General features: G+C 56.8%; 1 protein-coding gene across 2 annotated transcripts; it reads right to left on the reverse strand.

The window, feature by feature from the left end:
* Nucleotides 1-2167: 2167 nt before the first annotated feature.
* Tinagl1 (tubulointerstitial nephritis antigen like 1) lies at nucleotides 2168-11349 on the reverse strand. 2 transcript variants are annotated; one of them, XM_010621604.2, is made up of 12 exons: nucleotides 11284-11349; nucleotides 10412-10729; nucleotides 9468-9531; nucleotides 6028-6120; nucleotides 5777-5891; nucleotides 4682-4805; nucleotides 4451-4601; nucleotides 4164-4353; nucleotides 4012-4057; nucleotides 3642-3765; nucleotides 2794-2839; nucleotides 2168-2702 (listed from the first exon to the last, which is right to left on the reverse strand). In XM_010621604.2, the coding sequence occupies exons 2-12, from the start codon at nucleotides 10719-10721 to the stop codon at nucleotides 2562-2564; spliced, it is 1404 nt and encodes a 467-aa protein (XP_010619906.1). In that variant the 5' UTR covers nucleotides 10722-10729; nucleotides 11284-11349; the 3' UTR covers nucleotides 2168-2561. The 2 variants fall into 2 exon arrangements, with proteins under 2 accessions (XP_010619906.1, XP_010619907.1); XM_010621605.2 differs by lacking the exon at nucleotides 10412-10729 and having other exon boundaries at nucleotides 2169-2702; nucleotides 11284-11305.
* Nucleotides 11350-11372: the final 23 nt, after the last annotated feature.

The raw sequence follows: 11372 nt of genomic DNA on the forward strand, positions 1-11372 counted from the left end.
CCGCTCGGCCTCGTCCCAAGGCCACCGGCCGGCCCTGACTCCTTGAGGACCGGTGGGCGGGCCAGGGGAGCCGGCTCTGGACGTCCGGGCAAACAGGAAACCAGACAAAGGCGGCCGCTTATCGCCCTCCCCCCATCCCGCATTCCTTTCAGGTGATGCCCGCGGGCCTCGGGGACGCGGGGCCGCCGGAGGGGCTGCCAGGGCCCCTGGAGGAGGACCAGTCCGAGCCAGCACCAGGTGATGGGTGACCTAGGTGATGGGTAGCACAGTGACAAGGCCACCTCTGCCTCTGGCCTGTCGGGGGTCTGGGTGCAGTGAAGTCCTGTAGTGCCCCCACCCAGGAAGAGACATCAGGTGGCACCTGCCTGTCCCTGGAAAGTCGGGGTCAGCCTGGGCTGGGTGCTGCTCTGCGTCTTGCAGTGGTCTTGGCTCTTCGATGCTCCTTGAGATTTGCAGGGAGGTCTGCAAACAGGACTTGGGCAGAAAGTGAAGATTTCTAGCAAGTAAGTTTGTTGGGGACAGACATAGTATATCCTAGACAGGGCTGACTTTTGTAAGAGTAAGGACAGTACCCTTGGGGGAGCTGTAAGTGGGCAGAGTAGAGGTGGCAACTGTCAGTAATGAATATTCATCCTTAAGAAGGAGGGTGAGACTTCACGGAGGTCCAGGGTTTGCTTTTCTAGAATGGGGAAGGGAGGGTAGCAGAGATGATAATTTCTTTCCAATCAGCTGTGAGTCTCCTCCCCCAGGTCCAGAAGGGGAGTATTTTGCACTTATATGGTCTTAATATGAACAGGTGTGCTGGCCAAAGCTCATTAGGGGAGTCATTTAATGCAAATATATGTAAATGAGGCCTAATCAGGTAAACGCATCACCATTGTCCAACTTGGGGCTTATGCCTCTAGATGTGACTGTGTGGTTATTAAAAAGGTAAGACTGAAGCCAGGGATTTAGATTAGTGGTGCCACTGCCTGCATCGCAAGCACAAATTCCTGAGTTCGATCTCCAGTACCAAAAAATAAAAAAAAATGTAAGACTGAACAAGTCAGGGAATTTGCAAGGTGGCTTCTTTTCCAGAAGCTTGGGAGTTGAAAACTCAGGAAATCTAGACCATGGCCTTTCTTAGAATCCTGTCTTAGGGCCCTGCTGCTGGTCTCGCAGCTACAGCTCACTACTGGCCGACTATCTGCTCTCATGCCTACAGGAATGGGGCTGCTAAATCAGTGGAGGGAAACAGGTAGAAAAAGTGGGTTGGAGTTACCCAGCCGTTCCACAAACTGGAATGCCACTGTATAGCAGGGTAACCCGTATTTGTGTCAGGGCCCACTGAGGAACCAGACCCACCCCGCCCTCAAGGAACTTCCGCCCAGTGGGGAAGTAGGCAGACATCCAGATAAGCAAAATACGGGTGAGAGGACAAGCACCAGATGGGCTGCAGGAGGTGGTGTCTGACCTGTGCTGGGCAGTTTGGGCTGCTTTGGGGGATCGTAGGTCCATTAGACAGTACCTGGCATATGTGTAGCTCTCCACAGGTACTGTCTGTGTGAGGAAATGCTGGAGCTGGCTTTGACACGGAAGGGCAGGGGTGGTTGGTTCGGAACGGTGTCTGGATGGGGAAACGCATATGCAGATGCCTGCTGGTCTGCCTGTGTCCTGACCATCTCAGGAGCTACCTGGGCACTGGGTAGGTCCTGAGGGTTATGAAAGCCAGGCTGAGGTCCTGGGGCTGACAGGCGAGGTGGGAAGAGGGCTCTTGGGCAGCCTAACTTGGCCCAGAAGAAGGGGAAGTTGAGAGCCCTTCGCCTGGGTGGCTCGGAGAGGCTGATCTGCAGACCAAGGTCCCAGCACTGTTGGGTGGTGCCCCCCTTGCCTTCTGGGCCCTGGTGCCGCTTCTGCTGATTGGTGGATTGGCTGCCCCTTTGCGCAGCTGAGTCAGCGTCTGAAAGTTGGTTCCCACGGCCTACATTTCTCTGGGGGCCAAAGGCCATGCCATCTCTGCCCCGCCTCCAAATGGGTCTGGGCCCTGGGAGCTGACAGTCAGGACTGGGTGGAGGCTAAGAGTTTTAGTCCACCCACCCCCACCCACCAGGGACCCGGCGTTCCTTTCATGCCACCCCAATTCTGGCCTAGTCCTCCGATCCTGGAGGGTTCAAGATACTGTAGTTATCAATACTTTGATTTTATTTAAAACAGTGAAAAGAAAAATAAATATCTCTGAAGAATAAGAATACAGGAGTGGGGTGAGGAAGTGGCCCTGGAGCTTGGGGGTGCCTAGCTTCTGTGGTCTTTGGCTGCGGGGCCAGAGGGCTGGGATCTGCAGGCCCCTCCTCCCTGGGCAGGCTCTGCTGCATCCTCCCGGGAAATCTGGGCCTTGCCTGCCCTGCTCCCAGGCCCAACTCCCAGGCCGGCGCTGTGTCAGCTGATCTGTAGGACTAGAGCCCGAGGCGCCGCCCGCGCCCCAGGCTCTGTCTGGCCCCTGAGCACCGCCCCTGGGGGCTCATCCACGCTGCTCTCCCCTGAGACCCCGGGCCAGGCCTGGCTTGGCCTCGATGCCCGAGACATCAGCGATGAGCTATGTCCTCCATGCCCACACGGCCCCAGACGCCCAGCACAAAACTTTCGATGTCACACTCGTTGCTGCCGCGCAGGATGCGGAAGTGGCCCCTCTCACCCCAGGATGGGCCCCAGGAGTTGGCCGCCGTCTGGGAATGAAGAGGGGTCCGTGAGAAAGGGAATGGGAGCGAGGCAAGGGCAAGAAGACAAGGGGCGGGCTCCAGGGTGCCGGGCACTCACCCAGTATTTGAGCGTCCTTCCGTCAGGCAGTGTCTCCTCCCCCCACCTGGGGGCGGAGAGTGGGGAGAGGGAGATGCTGATTGCACTGCTGGGGTGGGGGACGCGGAGGCGCCCCCTGCAGGCCTGTTGCTTTTGGAAACTTGGGTGCACCCTGGGTCTGAGCCAGTCTATCCCTCTGTGTTCCGCCTCGGTCCCCACCACTAAATCTGTGTACCTGAGCTCGCAGGGAGTGTAGGGAGGGGCAAGCAAAAGAGGAGGGATCTCGGGCCTGGTTCTACCGGGACTCACACGCTGGGATCAGTTCTGTGGGATTTCACACATCTGTCTGCCCTCTCTCACTTGGGGAGCTGGGGCACATGGGCGCTAGTGACCAGAGGGAAAGGACCCAGCAAGTGTGGGTGCCTTAGAGACCCCAAACTCCCACTGCAGAGCACATCTTAGTGGTTGGACTTATTGGCTACTAGTATTAGTCAGCAAACAACTAACAACTCAATGAGTCTAACATCTGCTGTATCCAGAGCACCCGAGGGCCAGGAGTGACCAGCCCAGGTCACTCAGTGAGTACGCCAGAATCGGGTCAGGTACCAAGATGGGGAGAGGTTAAGCAACTCTTGGATCCTTGTCTCATTCTCTGGAGTTATTTGTCCCGCGACTCCTAGAAGCCCTTCAAAAGTTTTCCATTCACGATGTGACCTAGAGCCAAGCCCTCTTCTCTCAGAGTCTTAGTTTCCTCCTTTGGAAATAAGGAAGTAGTCCTGGCTTTGCAGAGATCGCAAAGATTCAGAGCAGGCTTCAGTGTCCCCAGTGCACCCCCTACTGCCCCCACCCTCTGTCCACAAGCCCCTTACCCTGTGATCTTGACCGAGTGGGTCCCGTGTCGCTGGTACTGCTCTGGCCTCCCCGCACTCACGGGTGTGTGGCTGTAGATGCCGCTCTGATACAGGAAGAAATCCTCATACACCTCCAGGAGTGCTTGGGGCAGAGACCAGGGTAGGGTGTACTCAGCCAAGCCTGTGGCCCTGTGGCTGAGTGCCAGAGTCTCACCCTTGTGACTCTAAGTATCCCCTCCTAGAGCTGCCTGCAGGGAGGGGACGTGGTCCCCATACTCCCAGCCCCAGTGGGCTTGCTGCTTAATACTGTATAGACCGTGTGGGCCACTGTGCCCAGCTCAAACAGACACAGGCTTCTGGAGCCAGGGGCAGGACAAGGGGCATTTACCTTGGACAGGACCATTCTCCATCAGCTCCTTCATAATCTCCTTCTCCTGAGGGTGGGAGAAGAGCAGGAGAGCATCCATTGAGGGTGGGAACTCCAGCCTTTGGTCAGCCCCCCACCTTCTGTTTCTCTCCCTTGCCCATGTGCAAACTTACATCAGAACCCAGGCGGTAGGCAGGAGTGACCTGGTAGATGTCATTGGCATCATCGCGACTATTGGGGCAGTGGTGAGTGGCCTGGCGCTTACCCCGGCCCATGGCCCGGCTGTGCATCATGCAGGGGGGTGCCGGGCCAGCCTCGGCCTGCTCACGGCCCGAGAATGGATAGCAGTGGTCAGATACAACCCTGGGGAGGCAGCAGAAGGGAGCATGGATGGTGACGTGGAGCCACGTAGCCCAAGCACTGCCCAAGGGGTGTCCCCACCCACACCCTCTGCACATACCCTCGACGGCGCAGGAACCACCAGGCACCATCGAGGTGCCCACCACGGCAGCCCCGCTGGTGGTGGGTGTTACAAGACAGCAGGTTCTGGGGGGACAGGACGGGCGTCATGTGTCCCATAGAGTGGATTGAGACTCGATCAGATGCCACCGCTAGTATGGGAACAGAGGGGCTGTCAGGGACTGGGCTTTAGCTCTCTTCCCATCTTGTGCTAGCCCAGCCCCAGACACACCTGCTGTGGAGAAGGCCCAGGAGCCTGCACAGTTGCCCTGGTCAAGCGGCTCGTGGATCATGTTGGGCCACTTCTTAGAAGCCTCAAAGGTCGTGGGCAGAACCTCCCCTGGGGCCAGCACTGTCTGCAAGGCAAAAATGGCCCTGACTGCCTCCTGCCCTGGCCTGGCCTGCCTTTCAGAAGCCCAGGCATTGGTGGGCCCCTGTGAGTCCAGGGCCTTCCGCAGCTGGATCTGCAGCCTGCTTGCTGCTGTGGGGTCCCAGCTACCTCCAACTTGGATGTGAATGGAAGAACCAAGACCATTTAGTGCTTCTCAGGTATCAAGCAGGCGGTGACTGGTTCCTGAAGCCAGGAACGTGGATGTGGCCAACCCAGGGTCACCCGCTTTCCATTCTCAACCCTGGCCTCCTTCCTATGCACCTTCTGATCTGTCACACCCTCCTTCCCACCACGGCCTTGGCCTCTAGGTCCCAAAGGGCAGGGTAGGGAAAAAGCAGTAAAGTCCCGTGACCAGGCAGGCAGGTTGCCAAGACAAACACCAGGAGGCAGAAAATAGCCAAAGGCCCAGGGGAGTAAGGGCAGGGCCAGGGGCTGGTCACCCTGGCCTTGGGCAGAAGTTCTTCCATGGCGAGGGCCAGCCATTGTCTCTCTCCTGGCTGCCACTGATGGGCAGATCCTCCATCATGTACCCCTCTACCCCTCTGGGTCCCGTTAGTGGGAAGGGAGAAGCCCCGGCCTCCCTGGGGATTCCGATGAGTCGGCATTTGTCCCAAGAATTGCTGCTCTTTGGTCAGAGCTGGAAGAGTATCTGTCTCTTCTTTCCTAAAATATGAAGGTGACCTCCTGGCTCCTTGGGCCCTGACCCAACTGCACTGGGACTAACAGCATTTTTCCCATGCTGAGGAGGGAGGATTACTGCTGGGGTTACTATACAACTCAGAATCCGAGCTCAGCATTTAGTGAGCCATTTCTTAGTAGAGAGAGGAAACAAAAGCCCAGAGGGGAGTGATCTGCCCAGGGACACACAGTGTCTTGGTAGGGGACAGCAACCCTAAGGTCCTAAGTACAAGGAGATGTGGGCAAGGGTGGGCTTACATAAATCTCATTCATGTTCATGACGGAGGAAGATGGGCGCATGGTGCCCAGGCGGTAGCGAATTCCCTCGTCCAGTGTCATGCCCCAGAAGGCGCTGTGGTTCCCCGCCTGCCACCTGAAGAAGAAGGGATGGGGGCGTGAGAGGCCTGCCAAGGAATCCTGGGGCTACGTGGGAGCGTGGTGTGCATCTTGGGCGTAACCCACGCACATGCGCACACATATCTGCTGTGCGTACGGCCAGGGCGTCTCACCCGTAGTTGCCCTGGTTGATGGTGGCAATCATGGCTGGGTCCACTAGGCATGGCTCCTGGTCACACTCCCACTGCCCTTTCTCCTGACAGGTGCTGGCGAGAAAGGAAGGAAGGAAAGCTTGAGCCGGGCCTGGGAACACTCAGAACTGTCAAAGCCTCGGAGGTTAACATGGGCCTAGGATTCTGTACCAGCAACTATGGATACAGAATCTTCTCCACTGCCCCAGCCTGATGGCTTTAAATGTCAACTTCAGGCTCATGATTTCCCCCTCCCCTCATCTGCCTGGACCTCCTCCTGAACTCCCAAGGTCAAGGATCATGCTGGTACTCAACATCACTACGGGAGTATCTAACACCAGATCAGGCGTAACGCGCCCCAAACAGAATTCCTATCTCCCTTACTGGGGTTCTCATAAAATGGCAACTCCATCCTTCCTGGGGCTCAGACCAGAAACCTGTGAGTTGCCCTTGACTTTCTCTCACAGGCTGCACCAGCCATGGGCACATCCACTTGGATCTACCTTAAAAACATATCCAGAATCCAAACCATATCTCATTCTCTCCTGCAGCCACTGCAGTCCAGTCCCTTTTCAACCTGAAGTTCTCAGTCACCCACTGTCACCCCAGTATATTTTTAATATAGCTGCCAGTGTGATCCTACTAGACCTAAGCCATACCGTGGCATTCCTTTGCACAAAACTCTCCATTGGTTTTAAGTCACAGAATAAGAGCCAAAGTCCCGAAGTGATGTCAAGCCCTTCAGGATCTGTCCTTCTAGTCCCTCTTGGACTGACCTCCTCCTATTCCTCGATTTTTTCCCAGTACTGAGGATCAAACCCAGAACCATCACACTGAGCTACACCTCCAGCCCTTTTTTTTTTTTACTTTTTATTTTGAGACAAGGTCTCAGTAAATTGCCCAGGCTGTGCTTGAACTTGCTATCCTCCTTGCCTCAGCCTCCCAGAGTACTGGATTAAAGGCTTATACCATGCCTGGCTATAGTCCTGGATTCTGAGGCTGCAGGGAGGCTGATTGTTCTCACTAGCTGTATTACTGCCCCAGGGCCTTTGAACTGCTCTACCTCCCACATCCATCTGGCTCACTTCCATTCCTTCCAAGCGTTCCTTCAAATTTCACCTTTTCCAGGAAGCGTCCTCTGGCCAGCAACCTCATCCTTTATGTCTCATTTTCCTGTCATCATGGTTTCCTTACTGTGTTGTCCCTAACCCCGGCCCCCCTACTCTTCAGACTCATATCCAGCTGACCCCCTGGCACCTCTGGGCAGGTAAAATAGTCTCACATTGGAAATAGTCACATGGGGCTGGGGATTTAGCACAGTGGTGCCACCACCTGCCTTGCAAGCACAAGGACCCAAGTTCAATCCCCAGGACCAAAATAATAAATAAATAACATAAAATAGTCACACAGCCTTCCCCAGCCTGCTCCTCCCTGCATCCTCAGCTCAGAACACAGCACCCAGCTATTCAGATCTGAGAGCCACAGGGCTGTGATATGCCCCGCAAGTCCCCCATCAGCAGGACCTGGGTATGGTATGTCGTGAACCCATCTTCCTCTCCCCCTTCCCCTGCCAGCGTCCCTCTCCAGGCCCCCTTCACCTCTCCCCTGGACAAGGACAGTACTTCCTGGTCAGATCTCTCTCTCTCATCCCCCCACTACACTCAACGACCTACCCCCCACCTACCCTAAAGCCACACAGCTCAGTGAACAATGTCAGCCAGATCACAGACCCCGACAGCCTATGACACACGGCTGCACCTCCTCCACGCCTTCCCCAGCTTCTCTGCACTCTCAGCCCCACTGAAATGATCCCGGCCTCCCAAAAGCTGTGCCCTTGCCCCTATTATACCCTGCCTTCTACTCACTCCTACATATCAGCCTAAGTGTCCCATCCCCAGAGTGGTCTCCCCTCTTCCTGTGGTCCCCTCTCCACTCTAAACCGGGATCGGCCTTGTCTTTTCTTTCCCCCATAACACTGCAACAGCCTGTTACGATATATCTGTGATGTTTCCATGTCCTTCATCATTAAACTAGAAGTTCCCGTTGGACCAGGACTGTGTCTGTTGCATTCTGGCTGCACCTCCGGGGCCCAGCACAGTGCCTCAGATGCAGTAGGACTTTAATAATTAGGCCTTGGCCGAAGGGTTGAATTCTAAGCATTCTGTGAGCTTTTACAAGCTCATAACTCTGCTATTACAAGATGCTAAACTGTTTCCTTCCAGGACAGCCTGAGGCACCCGCCTCCAACCTCGCCTTATAAGGTGTCTCAAGGAGAGCCAAACCCCAGTATGGCTGGCTCTCCAGCCCCAAGCAAGCGGGTGACCCGCTCAGGGAGGGCGGGACGTGGGGGGGCAGCATCCCTAGAGTGCGCACATAACTGCATGATGCACAGCCTCTCTCAGGTGTGGGTTGCAGGAAGAGCAGCCATGGAGCTGTTCGGAGGGGTGGGCAGGGTTGGTCAGTGCTTTCTGGTCCCCAGCTCCTATGCCCCAGGGCTTCCTGAGCAGGTCAAGACAGGACTGGTGGCAGCAGGTCCCAGCATTCCAGAAGGGGCCAGGGACAGGAGCTGGAGGGGGTGTTAACCCCTCAGTATCCACCCTGTCAGGACTTGCAAGAGCCTGCGGGCTCACCCCACCCTTCTGGACCCACGTACACTGCACATGCACAACTCTCACCCTGACACAGGCCACCCTGCACGCACGTGTCCCCACACTCACTGTGACCCAGGCAGCCCTTGGCCCAGTGAGGCAATGGAAACAGCTATGGCAATGCATTCCAAAAAGTTTCCTTCTCCCTGGAGCCTCTCCATCCCAGGCAGGGGTGCGGTGGAGTGGGTGCAGGGCCTCCTCCTCCAAGTCATGGGGACCCCAATATTTTTGGCCTTCAGCTGGCTGCCCAGCCTTTCCCCACCTCCCATCTCAGACTGAGTGTGGAAGGCACCCCTGGCCTCTCCCTCCTCCTGCCAGGAATGGTGGGGAGCACTGGGGAAGGGGGGCCACATTCCAGGGAAGGCCCTGCTACAGGCTGGCCGGCTGCCAGCTCAGGATCCCTGACCCTTGTCGGGCCCAGGGCAGCGGATGCTGCAGTCAGAGATTTCCTTCCTGGCGTCCCCTTCTCTGACTCTCCCGTGACAGCAAGAACAGTCAGGAGGGGCAGCAGCGGGGAGGCGAGGAGGACTCCCAGCTCCGAGGTGGAATCTGCCTGGGGCAGCCACGCTGGCCCCTCCCAGGAATGTTACCAGAACACTGCTGTACAAGCTGGCACACTCAGTGTGAAAATTCCCGTGTAAGAGATGAGGAAACTGAGGCTCACAGAGGAGAACGGACCTGTTTCGAGGAAATGAGTGGCAGGGAGAGGATTTGAGCCAAGACTGTTGGCCAGGAGGCCCATCCTGAGAGCCCCTTCATGCCCCAGACACTCACCAACGGTTACAGTTGTCCCAGTACGTCCCAAAGACTGGGTAGATGCGACCACTGTGCATACACCCTGGTGGGAGGGAAAAGGACAGGAAGTGGGACCAGCCTGGACACGATGGGCTGGAATGGCCAGGTCCTCAGCAACCAGGGACTCCAGGCCCTCCCAAAGTCACCTCAGTCACATGCACATCGTTAACACTTATTGAAACTAAAGCCAAGCTATAACTGAAGCCTTCTCCTGCAGTCTCACGCACCGACTGCTCCAAGTTATTCAGTGACTCCAACTTGGATGCCTCATGCTTCACTTGGATGCCAGCCACAGCATTCCTGGAATCCTTTGCCACTTGAATGAGTCTGGGCTTGGATAAGGGCATGGAAGGGGCATGGGAAGCTGAGGCTCAGAGAAGGTAAGTGACTTCCTTAAAATAGCACAGCACTTTGACTATGCAGTCCCCGAGCACATAACAATGGGAGGGATTACAGTGCTTCTTTTATTGGACAGAGGCAGGTGCTCGGAGAAGACTATAGTGAAGGTGATTAGAACCACCTTCCAGATATGACCCATCCCAGGACACTGAATCCTAAACAGAGGCCAAAGAGTGGCTAAGATGTCCCAGCCAACCCCTGTGTGTTTTCAGTCCAAGGGTGAGTCTACAGGCGGGACCAGCACCTTCTACATCCGGAATGGAGACAGGACAGGAGAAAGGGCAGGAGGCTGGCTGCCTTCCCTCTGGGCCAACCTAGAACCCAACCAAGGATCTCCTCTTTCAGTTTTGCTGGGGAGAGAGGCACGTTAGACCACAGGGAGCCTTCTCAGGAGTGTGGCAGGGTCTCTCTCCCAGAGTCTACAAAGCCTCCCCGGAAATGCCCATGTGTCAACCTTGCTCGGGCACCTGGCTGAGCCTGGGGTTGACAAGGTGAGCTTCCCTCCTGGCCAACTTGGTGCCTACCTTGGACTGGGGGAAAAGGGGGTGGCACACCAAGGCAGAAGTCCCAGAAGTCGGGGCAGCAATCGGAGACAGTACGGTTGCAGAAGAGGTCACAGTAACAGGCAACTCCCAGGTAGGGCAGGGAGCAGTCATCAACGCGGCCATTGCAGCACATGTCCTGCTTCTGGCAGTATGAGCCTCTTGCATCCCGGATGCCACTCAGGTGCAGCCCTGGTGCCAGCTCCCGGCGCCAGCGACTCCGCCGGGCAGCCAGGGCTACCTGGCCAGCCAGCAGAGACAACAGCAGCAGCCCCAGTGGACATCGCCACATGGTGCCTCCTGGGCCCCGGAGGGAGGTCAGCAGTCAGAGGTGGTGGGCATCAGAGACTCCCTGGCACACCAAGACAGACCTCCCCACTTCCTGGAGCTGGGAACCCATGGGGTCCAGCGTCATGGGAGGGCTTGCTACCTGAGCCCCCAGCAGGACCCAGTACAGGAGCTGCATTCTGTGTGCCCTGGCTTCTAAGGAGAGGGAACTGAGCAAGAAACAGAGTCAGTCCCTCCTGACCTGTGGGACAGCCACGGAAATGGGGGCTGCGGCATTCTTGGGGCCCCTGCCCAGTACCCATCCTTCAGACCAAGGTCTTCTCTCCCGTACCAGGTCCTTCCGGTCCTCTTTCACCCGTGTTCTTAAATTTTTGACTTCATAACCCGTCTCCCAGCCACCTCCTGACCAGTCCTCCCGTCTCCTCCACTCCTGCTTGTCTCGGTGTCCCTCTGCCCCGCTCCACTGTGCCTCTCTGGCACCAGTCTTGGTGCCTCTGCCTGCCCCCTCCTCCCTTCGCTCCCTAGATGTCAACACCCTCTGCCCTCTGAGCCGGGAGCGTCCCTACCTGGAGAGGGTGTGGGCTGGGCCCAGGGTGCCCTCCGCCTCCTGGCTCTGGGACTGCCTGCCGGACACAAAGTCAAGCGAGGAGCACGG

The sequence above is a fragment of the Fukomys damarensis genome, unplaced genomic scaffold, assembly GCF_012274545.1.
Source record: "Fukomys damarensis isolate Sample0158 unplaced genomic scaffold, DMR_v1.0_HiC HiC_scaffold_23, whole genome shotgun sequence".
Taxonomy (NCBI): Eukaryota; Metazoa; Chordata; class Mammalia; order Rodentia; family Bathyergidae; genus Fukomys; species Fukomys damarensis.

Coding starts and splice junctions, on each gene's coding strand:
- Tinagl1 (XM_010621604.2), bottom strand. CDS start 10,721: ATGTGGCGATGTCCACTGGGGCTGCTGCTGTTGTCTCTGCTGGCTGGC. Junction 6,121..9,467: donor TGGGACAACTGTAACCGTTG/GTGAGTGTCTGG, acceptor CTTTCTCGCCAG/CACCTGTCAGGAGAAAGGGC. Junction 2,840..3,641: donor CACTCGGTCAAGATCACAGG/GTAAGGGGCTTG, acceptor CTCCGCCCCCAG/GTGGGGGGAGGAGACACTGC.